This window comes from Bombina bombina, chromosome 2 (genome assembly GCF_027579735.1).
Source record: "Bombina bombina isolate aBomBom1 chromosome 2, aBomBom1.pri, whole genome shotgun sequence".
In the NCBI taxonomy this organism is placed as follows: Eukaryota; Metazoa; Chordata; class Amphibia; order Anura; family Bombinatoridae; genus Bombina; species Bombina bombina.
This window is the reverse complement of record NC_069500.1, coordinates 1,287,970,079-1,287,983,777: the sequence shown is the minus strand read 5'-3', so window position 1 is coordinate 1,287,983,777 and position 13,699 is coordinate 1,287,970,079. Positions and strand designations below refer to the sequence as shown.

General features: G+C 40.5%; 1 protein-coding gene across 1 annotated transcript in view; it reads right to left on the bottom strand.

Moving 5' to 3' along the window:
• Nucleotides 1-13,699, bottom strand: part of LOC128650282 (uncharacterized) — a 180,185-nt gene that overhangs the window by 64,795 nt on the left and 101,691 nt on the right. The window contains exons 8-9 of the mRNA XM_053704107.1: nucleotides 3,773-3,867; nucleotides 2,374-2,473 (exon numbers count right to left, since the gene is read on the bottom strand). Coding sequence (XP_053560082.1) covers nucleotides 2,374-2,473; nucleotides 3,773-3,867 — 195 coding nt within the window. The remainder of the gene's footprint in view (nucleotides 1-2,373; nucleotides 2,474-3,772; nucleotides 3,868-13,699) is intronic.

The following is a 13,699-nucleotide window of genomic DNA, read 5'->3' as shown; positions in this document are numbered from 1 at the left end:
CCATAAGTCTAACCCCCAGGTTGGTACTCACCGTATCTAAAGTCCGGCGGAGATGGTCCTGTCCCATGCGGTGAAGTCTTCTTCCAAGCAGGAACCTCTTCTTTCTTCTTCCAGGAACATCCGGAGCGGAGTGGAGGGCGGAGCTGAAGACTGATGACCGCGGTGCTGAAGACCGACGATTCTGGAACTGAAGACTGGCAACCCTGGAACTAAAGACCGGCGATCGCGGAGCCATGGAGCGTGGAGGATCCTCTTCTTCAGATCTCCGCCTTACACTGAATAGTGAATTCAAGGTACACGATTAAAGATGGCGTTCATTGAATGCCTATTGGCTGATTTGATTCTTCAAATTCAAATCAGCCAATAGGATGAGAGCTACTCAAATCCTATTGGCTGTTCAAATCAGCCAATAGGATGAGAGCTACTGAAATTCTATTGGCTATTTAAATCAGCCAATAGAATTTCAATAGCTCTCATCCTATTAACCTAGACTTAGGTTTTTTTTTAAGTTTTTTTTATTTATTTTTAATTTAGATTAGGGTGGGCATTTTGTTTGCCTTTTCAGGGCAATGGGTAGTTTAAGCTTTTTAGTGTTATGTTTTTTTATTTTGGGGGGTTTGGTGGGTGGGGGTTTTTACTGTTAGGATGGACTTTGTATATTTTTTTTATGTAAAAGAGCTGTTTATCTTGGGCAATGCCATGCAAAAAGCCTTTTTAAGGGCTACTGGTAGTTTATTCTTAGAGTTTTTATTTGGGGGGGGGGCTTTTTTATTTTCATAGGGATTAGGTATAATTTTTTTAAATTTGATAATTTAGTTTTTTTATTTTCTGTAATATTAGATTTTTTATTTTCTGTAATTCTAGCTTAATTTAAATTCATGTTTAATTTTTTAATTTTTGGGGGTTAGACAGGTTTTTTAAAAAAAAAAAAAAATATATATATATATATATATATTAGATTATAGATGGGCAGCATAAGAGCTGAATGCCCTTTTAAGGGCAATGCCCATACAAATGCCCTTTTCAGGGCAATGGATAATTTAGGTTTTTTAGTGTTAAGTTTATTTATTTTGGGGGGTTTGGTGGGTGGTGGGTTTTACTGTTAGGGGGGACTTAGAATTTTTTGTAACTGCAAAAGAGCTGTTTAACTTAGGGCAATGCCCTACAAAAAGCCCTTTTAAGGGCTATTGGTAGTTCAGCATTAGATTAGGGGGTGTTTTTATTTTGGGGGGCTTACCAACTTTTTTTTTCAATAAAATAACTGCAATAAGCAGTTATTAGGGTTTAAAGTTTGCAGGTGCGGGGTGTTAGAAAACAAAAAAACAGCACTGAAAAGTGCCTTTACATAGCAGTCTATGGGAACTGTGTGTTCCCTATAAATATAGAAACATAGAAACATAGATATTGACGGCAGATAAGAGCCATAGGCCCAGCAAGTCTGCCCGATATTACCTAACAGTATAAACTTATCTAGTTTGTAGGATAGTCTTATGCTTGTCCCGTGCATTTTTAAAGTCCCCCACAGTGTTTGTCGCTACTACCTCTTGAGGAAGTTTATTCCATAAATCAATCACACTTTCTGTAAATAAGTGCTTCTTCAAATTACTCCTGAATCTTCTACCCTTTAGCTTGAGATCATGACCCCTTGTTCTTGAATTTTCCATATATGTTTCTATACATATATATTTATGTGTTAATAAGTGTACATACACATATTAACACATAAATATATATGTATATTATCATATATATATATATTTACAATTTGCTGCCATCATTGCGTGACTTACCCCCTTTGCTGTGCTAGTTCTCATGCCGTGTCTCACTGCTTTTTTTTAAGGTTGTGAGGATTTTTTTTAGTTAATTTATGGGTATTTTAATTTGGGTTTAGTTGGGGGGGGTGAAGTTAGGGGGTTTAGATGTTATTTTATAACTTTGCGATGTGGGGGATGGCAGTTTAGGGGTTAATAGTTTATTTAGGTATTTTGCGATGTGGGGGGATAACGGTTTGGGGTTAATAATTTATTTAGGTATTTTGTGATGTGGGGGGATGGCGGTTTAGGGTTAATAGTTTATTTAGGTACTGCGATGTGGGGGGGGGGGTGGCAGTTTAGGGGTTAATAGTTTATTTAGGTACTTTGCGATGTGGGAGGATGGCGGTTAAGGGGTTAGTAGTTTATTTATGGGTGTAAGTGTAATTTGTAATGTATTTTTGCTGTGTTTTGTGCAATCGCAATTTCTCTGAACTTGTAATATCAGCAAAATGAAAATGGCTCACTAAATCGCGATTGTGTTAGCGCAAAACCATTTGCGTCTTACTTGTAAATTAGCCCTCAATGTTGTAACATTTTTCAGATCCAACAAATCACTTACCGGTCCATTGACGGTGGCAGTTATTAGATCCTTATGCTCTTTTTTAAGTTCTTTTAAAATAACTTCATTTTGCTTTAAGAAATTAGATTCATGTGTAAAGCTGAAATAATTAAACATAAAACTTATTTAACAAACACACATACAATTTTAAAATATTTATATAATCAGATTTTTCTTTAGAAATGCGATTACATTTTTTTACAGATACAGGGGGAATTGAGGGCCCTATTCCCGTGGGAACTTACAATATAGATGGGTAGGAGGGTGGGAAACAGGAGGTGGGGACTGCAAAGGTGGGAATGATATTAGTGGTGAGATGAGGGCAACTGTTGGGTTAGTGAAGTTAATTTGTTAATGAATCGGGTGATAGGCATCCCTGAACAAAAAGGTCTTCAGGGAACGTTTAAAGGAGGTGAGGTTAGGGGAGAGTCTGAAGGCTCCAGGAAGTGTAATGTAAAACCATTATTAAAACAAAAATGTCATATGATGATCTACAGTGTTTAAAATGACCTTCTTTAGGTTTCCTTCAAATAAAGCTTCTTATACAGAGTTAACAGCTTAACAATCTACTGAACAACTATCTCTAACTTCATTGTTTTCGGAAATACATAAAAAAAGGACATGATATTTTTCAGCTATTACTATTATTTTCAAAATGTTTTATTATGCTCTATCTAAAATGCTTCTCAAAACTATTAAAGGGACAGGAAACCCATTTTTTCATGATTCAAATACAACTTCAGTTATTTTGCTTCAATATTTAGGTATCCTTTGTTAAAAAGCATAGCTAGGTAGGCTCAGCACCTGGGGGCTATTTGCGGATTGTTGGCTGCACATATGAAATAATACATTTTTACTTTCAACTTAATCTAGCCCATATTATTTAATAGTATTTAATAGTATATAATAGTTCACAATGCAATGTTTTATATTACATATGTTTATGGATTATTAGAATAATAAATATTTCCTCATGTAATTTCATTTTGAAGTTAATGCAAATGTATTGATACAAATGCTAACTGCAACAAAAAAAGGATATAGAACATATTTTTTTCTTTCATGATTCAGACAGACCATACAATGTTAAACAACTTATTGTCAAATTTGCTTTGTTTTCTTTGTATCCTTTGTTGAAGGAGCATCAATGCCTAATATGCATTTATACAAAGGATAACAAGATAATGAAGCAAATTATACAATAGGGGGCCGAATTATCATAGTGCCAGTGGACATGATCCGCATGTAGCATATCCTGTCTGCATTTATCATTGCACAAGCATTTCTAGTGAAATGCTCGTGCAATGCCGCCCCCTGCACATAAAATTAAATATTGTATGTACCTTTAACAACTGTAGATATTTTTACATGAATGTAAAAATGAAAGAAAAATACCTACTCTATATTTTGTGAGGCAATCCCATCACTCGTTTCTTGTGTAATGCCCACTTCACTATCTTGTCTGGTTTGTAGATCACTCAGGTTTTTTTCAAGCTAATACAGGAAAAAAAACAGCTCAGATTAGGAATATTCATTAATTAAATATTTATTTTGAGATCTAATGTACTATAAAAAAAATAGTTTTCAATAGCTTTATTGTGCTAGTATTTTAAAACAATTCAGCAACTAATATGAAAAAACAATTTCCTGCTGATTTGTTGGTGGACAGTGACATGCATCACAACCATAAAATTAAATGTTTTTAGTCTTTCTTTAAAGGGACACTAAACCCAAAAAAAATTCTTTCACGGTTTCGATAGAGCATGCAATTTTAAGCAACTTTCTAATTTACTCCTATTATAAATTTTTCTTCTTTATGAAAACGTCACCTCGGCACCATTCTTATTTTATCCGTGGGCTGCCGTAGCAGCTAAGAACGGCGATGGTTTGAAACAAATAAAGGAGCTTTCTACATAAAGTATCTTATACTTCATGAATGAAAGTCCCCTTTATTTGTTTCAATAGTCAATCTTAGCGTTTGTAAAATGCTAGAATTGACTTTCACTTTAAATTCGAAATAGAAACATTTTTGCAATATTTTTCCATTAGCAAAAATACTTCTGGTAAAATGTATTACTGTTTGTCTGTGGCATATGCACATATCCTGTGAGCTTCATGCACCAGTATTCAAACACCAGACCTGTTTAATTGTTTTTTTTTATATTTATGCATTGTCTGTTTTTTAAGTATTTTCAATAAATGTTTGATGATTTAATATATAAGTGCTTTGGCCCTTTAACCTTGAAGATGCAATGAAAAATAAAATGTACCTGATAAATTTCTTTCTTTCATGGTGGTGAAAGTCCACAAGCCATTACTCCTAGGATTCAACACCTGGCCACTAGGAGGAGACAAAGATTCCCAAAGCTCTAAGAACACTTAATCCCTCTCACCTCTCTGGTATTCTAGTCAGATGTATAGCCAAGAAAGTAGAAGTAGAAAGGTCGGAAAGGACAAAGTAGGGAAAATGAGATGCACACTAGAACTGCTGTCAATAATATTTAAGTAAAAAATTAAAATGGATGGGTCTCGTAGACTCTCACCACCATGAAAGAAAGTATTTTATCAGTTAAGCATACATTTTGTTTTCTTTCATAAGATGGTGAGAGTCCACAAGGCATTACTCATGGCAAACTATTACCTAAGCTGTGGAGTCCATGAGTAATTGGGCGGTGGTAGAAATTAGAGATAGTATGTTGCTGCCTAACAAATTTATTCAAAATAATCACCATCCTTAAAAATCCAAGAAGAAGAAACTGATCTAGAAAGTCTTTAAATCATCAAGAAAAATTGGAAGCACTGTATTGAGGAAACAAAGGGAGGGCAGATTCCTTTACAGGCAAGAGCAGCATTAGACTATTAGAATGCCTAATGTGATCTATTCAGGAATTGCAAAGCTGAACTGGTAATAGTCCTGCAAAATAGAAAATAAAATTGTGCATATTTGGTGGAGGCATAGCCGCCACAATGACAGAGTGCACAAACCTTTAAATCCTGCATCAAAATCTGAAACACTCCCTTGTATTAAGGAAACAGAGGGAGAACAGATTCCTTTAAAGGGAAGAGTCACATTAGACTGTTAGAATGTCTAAAGTGATCCAGCTGAAGTGGAAACAATCCTGCAAAACAGAAAATACAATTATCATCAGTGGATCTACCCTCTAAAGGATAAAGCAAGGTAGTGGGGATACATTTTATTATGCTCCACAGAGAGACAAATGAAGACAACCACCATTTGTTTACTGTAAATAAATGCAAAAACAGTAATTAAAATGTTTGGAAACAATGTAACTGGAACCTTGCAGAATAAAGTCTTAAACATATGAGACAGATAACCTTGAACAATAAGTATTAAAGTAAAAAAACCTTGTTATGTAATAATAGTTGTGATGAGCGTGGGAAGTGATGTCACCAGATTGGGGGTGGGGCTTAGCTCCGTTTGTCTGTGTCGCAGTTTGTTAGTGAGATCCATGCTACCGGATGTATGTTCTCATGCTCTACAAAAAATAGAGTTGTACCATCTTTGCTGTGTCCTGCATTTCATGACATGGTGTCAGAAGTTCTTGCCTGCGCTTCTGTTTCCTGATTGATGACGATGTCAAAGTTTACCCCACCTGAGCCTTTTGATTTCTCTCAGCCTGCAGCTTGGCCCACATGGGGTCAGCGGTTTCAGCGCTTCAGGATTGCTTCCAAGCTGGACAAGGAGAGTGGTGAAGTACAAGTTAATTCTCTTTTATACTCTATGGGGAAAGATGTAGAGCCAGTGTTCAATGCTTTTACTTTCCAAGAAGGGGAAGAATTTGACTTTGAAATAGTTATGAATAAACTCAGTGCCCACTTTGTGCCCAAAAGAAATGTGATTCATGAGAGAGATTGTTTTCACAAACGTGCTCAGTGTGTGGGAGAATCTGTGGAGTCATTTGTGCGCAGCCTGCATGAATTAGCTGAATTCTGTGAGTCTGGTGTTGCTTAAGAAGAGCAAATCAGAGACAGAATAGTTATTGGAATTGCAGATGCTGAAGTCTCACTGAAGCTACAGTTAGAGTCTGATTTAACATTAGATGGGGCTATTAGGATGGCCCGCCAGAGGGAACTATTGAAAAAGCAAAGTGCTGATCTGAGGTCTGAGAGTATTGTGGATGAAGTGCAGCAGTTCAGGAGAGCTGCTAGTGAAAGGCACAGTGTGAGCGGTAGACCTAGGGCAACAGATAGGCCCAGAAGTGGATGGGCGCAGCATGCCCGATGTACACCGTGCAACTGTGCCCATGATCAGAGTGTCATATGCCCTGCCATTTTGAAGTGGTGTGTAAGACTGAATATATTAAGGAGATGCAGGTGGATAGCGACCAGGAGGGTCAAGAAGTGTCCTTTGTGGGGTCTGTTGTTGAACGGCCGGGTTCAGAAGATGATTGGAGGGTTACCCTTACTGTAATGGGAGCCAAAGTTGCCTTTAAGATTGACACAGGAGCAGACATTACTGTAATGTCTCTTGCAGCGTTCATAAAACTGCCTCGACAGCCCCAGCTGGCAAAAGTTACAACAAAAGTCCATAATCCTGGTGGCCGCATTGATTGTGCGGGGAAATTTCTTGCCAGCTGCGAGTACAAGCAAAGGAAATTCACCATGTGGGTGCATGTGATTAGAGGTCAGTGTGTTAACAACTTATTGAGCAGAAAAGCAGCCTGTGGTTTGGGCCTAGTAGCCAGAGTGAATGAGATCTCAGAAGATATGTTTGGTGAATTGGGCCTACTGAATTGCAACCCAGTCCGTATATCACTTAAAGGTGACGCAGTCCCATACAGCATTACCACTCCTCGTAGAATTCCGTTCCCGCTCATGCCTCAAGTGGAGAAGGAGCTTCTGCGTATGAAGAATATGGGGGTTATTGAAGAGGCTGTTGAAGCAACTGACTGGTGTGCCCCCATTGTGCCCGTTGCAAAGAAAAACGGGAAGGTACGCATCTGCGTAGACTTGAAAAGGCTGAATGAGGCTGTGAAGAGAGAGAGATATGTGCTGCCGACACTTGAAGACATAGCTCCGAAATTGGCGGGGGCGAAGTTCTTCTCTACATTGGATGCTTCTAGCGGCTTCTGGCAGATACCTAGATCCAAAGTGCCGCAAACTGACTACCTTTATTACACCAGTAGGTCGGTTTTGTTTTTGCAGACTCCCCTTCGGGATATCCTCTGCTCCTGAAATCTTCCAAAGAGAAATGAGTTCTCTCCTAAGAGATCACGTGGGCACGGCAGTCGTCATGGACGACATCTTAGTGTATGGGTCTACATTGGAGGAACATGATCAGCGATTGAGCTGTGTGCTGCAGACTATCAGAGAGCCTGGGCTGAAGCTAAACAAAGAGAAATGCCATTTTCGGAAAGCTGAGTTATGTTACTTTGGGCATATCATTAATGGGGATGGCATCAAGCTACACCCTGAGAAAATTTGTGCTATTGAACAGATGAAAAATCCTTCTGATGTACATGAGCTGAGACAGATATTGGGCCTTGTAAATTATGTGGGCAGGTTCCTTCCAGATTTATCCACAATAATACACCCTATCACAGAGTTGCTAAAGAAAGATGTTGCCTGGGTCTGGGGACCTTCACAGGAAGAATCTTTTATGCAGGTCAAGTCCCTGCTGGGGTCTGCCCCAGTGTTGGGTTTCTACGACCCTTCCAAAAAGACTGTCGTTAGTGCTGATGCGAGCAGTTATGGGTTAGGGGCCGCCCTCCTGCAGCTGAATGAAAACAAACTACAGCCCATTGCCTACTGTTCCCGTACACTGACGGCTGCTGAGTCAAAATACGCCCAAATTGAGAAAGAGTGCTTGGCTGTAGTTTGGGCCTGTGAGCGCTTTCAGCGTTACCTAGTGGGTTTCGAGAAATTTAGTCTGGAGACTGATCATAAACCGCTAGTCCCTCTAATCAATTCCTATTATATTGACAAAACACCCCTAAGATGCCAGAGACTTCTGATGAAGCTGCTCAGATTCAACGTTCAGGCAGTGCATGTGCTGGGGAAACAACTTGTTGTGGCAGATACACTATCCAGGCTCCCGCTGGCTGCTGCTGAAGAGTCTTCAAAGGAATCAGATGTGAAAGTGTATGTAGATTCCGTTCTGGCCTCCAAATCCATTTCTTCAGGGAAGCTAGAACAAATAAAGAAAGAGACATATTTAGATACAGACCTTCAAGAAGTTATAAAGTACATAAAAGAAGGTTGGCCCGAGAGTCGGGCAGCCTGGATGTCTTTAAGTTCTTACCAGTCAGAAAGGTCGCAGCTCACGGAGCTGGATGGGTTGGTGCTGTTCCAGGACCGCATTGTTATTCCTGTTAGCATGCGGCAGGAGATGTTAAACAGGATTCACGATGGCCACTTAGGCATTACAAAGTGCAGAGAAAGGGCAGCTACGGCTGTATGGTGGCCTGGAATCAGTTCCGACATTGCAAGCCATGTGTCTAAATGTGCCTTTTGTCGGGAACGCTGGCCTACTCAGAGAAGGGAGCCCTTGGTTTCTACTCCGCTGCCTGTAGGCCTGTGGCAGAAAATAGCTGCTGATTTGTGCGAAATGCACGGGAAAAAGTTCTTAGTTGTGATCGACTACTATTCCAGGTATTTGGAAATTGCACCTTTGAATGAAATCACAAGTCAAGCCGTTATCACTCGTCTCAAGAGCTTTTTTCGCCCGGTGGGGCATACCAATGGAGCTGGTGAGTGATAACGGAATGCAGTTCGCTTCTACAGAGTTCAGTTCTTTCAGCAGGGAATATGATTTTATACATTCCACGTCAAGTCCACATTACCCGCAGGCCAACGGAATGGCTGAAAGGGCAGTTCAAGCAACAAAATTAATTTTGAAGAAATCTGAGCCGTACCTGGCCCTCTTGTCCTATAGGGCGACTCCCATTCAAGCCACAGGGTTTAGCCCGGCACAACTGATGCTAGGACGCCAGATTCACACCACCTTACCCTCTGTGGGTGTCTTCCAGCCATCTAGCTCTATTCCTCGGGACAAAGTCCTTAGGAGGGATGAAGAGGCACAAAGGGGCTATCGATTCTTCTACGACAGGAGACATTCTGTGAGGCCCTTGCAGGAGCTGAATGTGGGGCAAAGTGTCAGAATTAAACTGGATGATTAGAAGAAATGGAAGACGCCTGCTACGGTAATTGGACACTCTCCAGAACCAAGGTTTTATGTAGTCCTTACTGATGGAGGGACAGTTACACACCGTAACAGAAAACATCTTCAGCCTGTACCTGAGAGTTTGGAGCTGGATGCCTCAGTACCACCGCCGGTGGTATCCCCTGTTTTAAAAGGGGTGCCTTCCCCTCAGCAAGATCACAGTGGGGATATGTCTTTGCCTCCAGCAGACTCACCTTCTTCTGTATCAGAGGACAGTTCATGTAGAATTACATCAAGCGGAAGAGTGGTGAAACTTCCGGCCCGATATCGGGATTAACTTTAGTTAGAACAGTGACCGGAAGTATGGGCAGAATAATCCCATGGTCACTGTGGCCTAGGGTAGTCTACCCCGATGTTCAAGTCAGGATGTAATTCATGTTGTTTATATTTTCTGTAACTTGTTATTTGTTATATACTATACAAAACTGTTGTTGTATACCTTATTATTTGTTATATTCAAATGAAAAAAAAATTGTTTGCTTTGTCCTTTGAAAAGGGTGAAGATGTGATCAGAGTGGGAAGTGACGTCACCTGATTGGGGGCGGGGCTTGGGTCCGTTTGTCTGTGTCGCAGTTAGTTAGTGAGATCGATGCTACCGGATGTATGTTACCATGCTCTACAATAAAATAGAGTTGTACCATCTTTGCTGTGTCCTGCATGTGTCCTGCATCTCATGACAATAGTAAATAATAATAATACACTGGATAAAAATATAGCCCAGCATAATAATTAATTAGAATATCTTACCCTTCAGCAATAAAGGATTTAATAAATGGCCACTGCACTCAGCAATTAAGGAATAAAAAAAGGGAAATGGCCATTAATAACTGTAACTGCTGTGCTAATTCAGTGCACAAAAAAACATAAAATACACAAAGATACTCCCTCTTAAATTACCAAAACAGTTAAATCCCTTTATTGTGGATATAACAGAGGGTATAAGGTTGCATCGAGATGTAACTCCTGATTGAATTAGCTGACTATTAAATAGCAGATTTACCAAATATTAAAGTTTCCATAATTATTATTATAATTATCATTATTATAATTTATTTGTATAGCGCTGCAAAATTCTGTAGCGCTGGTTTCAGAGATAGGGGTATACAATGACAAGGATTTGTGATAAGATACAAAAATATAACAGACCAAACAAATTTAGTACAGGAGGAAGAGGGCCCTGCTCCGGAGAGCTTACAGTCTATAGGTTAAGTGTGCAGAGTCATAAGGTTTGAGGTTGCTTGTCATGTGGATAGTAGTTGCAGCAGTGAGTCAAGGCAGTTCAAGAATTATTTTAGTTAGGATGAAAATCAGAGGATAGATGGTAAGCCTCTCTGAATAAGTGTGTTATCAAGGAGCGTCTTAAGCTATACAAGGTTGGAGACAGTGCGTGAGAAGCCTTGGAAGCGATAGAGGAATGTAGAGATAATAGGAGTGGAGAGATGTAGGTCAGATGTTGATTGATGAGGACGAGATGGGGAATATTTGGAGATGAGAGAAGAAATATATTTGGAAGTGAGGATGTTGAGTGCTTCATAAGTTAGGGTTAATACTTTGAATTTTATTCTGAAGTGTATGAGGAGCCTGTGTAGAGGCTCTCAGAGTGGATCAGCTGATGTAGATTGGTGACTTAGGTGGATGAGTCTAGATAAAGCACTCATAATAGATTAGAGGGAGAAGAGGCGGTGTTTGGGAAGGCCATTTAGAAGTAGATTGCAATAGTCAATGCGTGACAAAATGAGGGAATTAATTAGTATTTTTGTAGTTTCTTGAGTAAGGAAAGGACGAATTCTGGAAATGTTGCGTAGGTGTGCACGGCAGAATTTGGTAAGTGCTTGTATATGTGGGGTGAATGTGAGTTCAGAGTCAAGTGTGACCCTAAGACAGCAGACCTGGGGTGATGTGTTGAGAATAGAGTCTATCAGAGAAATGTCAGGTGTTGGATATCTCGAAGAGGAGGGAATAAGAAGCAGGTCAATTTTAGACAGATTGAGTTGGAGGTAGTGCAAGGACATCCAAGAGGAAATTGCAGAGAGGCCGTTGGTAATCTGGCTGAGTAAAGAGGGAGAGATATCAGGAGAGGAAACATAGATTTGGCTATCATCAGCATATAAGTGGTACTGGAACACAAAGGAGGATATAAGTTTTCCAAGGGAGGATTTGATTTAGCTGATAACAGATAATTTGTTACTTTAGTGAGTGCGGTATCTCTCGAGTGTTTTGGTCAGAACCAGATTGTTGTGGATCAAGTAAGGAGTTAGTTGAGATAAAATGAGTTAAATGATTATAGACCCATTGTTTCAATAATTTGGAAGCAAAGGGAAGGAGACTGGCCAATAGTTAGAAGGGGTGGAGGGGTGAAGCGAGGGCTTTTAGGACTGAGGCATGCTTGAATGTATCAGGAGATGTGCCAGTAACGAGAGACTGGCTAAAAAAATATGTTAGGTGAGTGGTTAGAGAAGCAAAGAGAGAGGGAGTAGGAATAAGATCAAGAGGGCTGGTTGTGAGATGAGCCAAAGATAGGAGTGTGGAGACTTCTTCCTCTGTTACAGGAGGAAGGTAGCATAGAGTTTTGTTAATATAAGGGGTAAGTAGAAGGGCTGGGTTTGAGGGTTGTGAAGGGGAGATGTCTTTTATAATCTCCCTATGGGTGATGGGGGAAACCAGACGTGGACTCCCTGCCCAGTGTGCCTAGAGGAATGTGGCTGCACCTCACTGACGAGGCCCAAGGAGGCCGAAACGATAGTCTGGGGTTGTCATGTTCCTTGTTAAGAGGAGAATTGCCTGGTATTTCGGGGCTGGACTGACCTTGCATGGCGGGATCAGACTGATATACTTCAGGAAAGTGTTCCTCTGTGAAAAGCACACTGGTCTAAAAGAGGCTGCTTCCGGGTGGTAAATCGCCATAGAACTAGCTAATGAGCTGTTGTTCGTTCCTGGTAGAGCGCTTCTCTCTTCGGAGAACCCAATATGCTTTTATAATTGTGTCAATTTTATTTTTGAAGTGATCAGCAATTATCTGAGCAGTTTGGTAGTGTGCGGAGGTGCAGGCAGATGAAGAAGAGAATTAAGGGTTGAGAACAGCCTTCTGGGGTTGGATGCGTGAGTTAACACAAGGGAGGAGAATATTCTTGTTTGGCCAGGCTGAGGGCAGAGCTGTATGACTTTAAGGATTCATTTATAATGCAGGAAATCAGCATTATTGTCTGTCTGTCTCCTGGCCTGGGAATGTGACTGAAATGCAGACCGCCATAGGACAGAGAGGCTGCGGCAGTTGTGTTAGAGGAGGAGAGTCTCTGTACAGGCTAACAGGTTAACTGATCATGAAATTAATAAGTTGTGAATAAATGTAAGCTTATTGCATACAGAGTGTGCATTCCAAAGGGCACAGGAGAATTTCAGGATATTAACAGAAGTGCAGTTAATGAGGTTGAGAGGGTTATGGGGGCAAGGTTTTGAAAGTGTCATTTGGGGTAGTGAGCAGAGGGTAGACTTGGGTTAGGCAAGACATCCCTAGCGGCAAGGAGAAAAAAGATGGTAAGAGAAAGAAGATGAGAGTGTGTCTTATGTGAGTGTCTGAGCTTAGTATCAGTGGAGCATGGCTAACTGTGTGATGTGAGATAGGAATAGAATGCATGTGTATTGTAGAGGGGAGAGGATAGAAGGAAAGTATGAAAAGTATTAAGTAATAAACCTGGAATTAGATTGTTACATGTGCATGTCCATTGGCTATGACATACAACAAAATTGGTGTACCTACTAGTAGCCTGTGGGCTATGTGAGTGCAAGAAATGGCTGCACTTACCTCAGATGCACCCACTATACCATGCATAGTGTCTGCAGAATAGACTGCTTCCGGTATATAGCCCATCCAGTGCTGTGTTCGTCATAGCAGAGGATCTATGTAAGGAGTATATCAACGACCCATTAGGAGGAGGTTAAGCGACCAGTCCCCGCAAAACACCTGTGGCAGGCCTGTGACTAACTCCTTCACTGGGAGTGATTCTGTCACTGCCCAATACTCCAATCTCCCCTCTGTCTCTCAACAGCAGCTCTCTGAGGGGAAAATGGGCCTCAAATCGGTTTGAAAACCCCTCTAAGTCGAAGCTGGATCACCTCAATTCTTTACCTTCCTCTTGTGGAGGC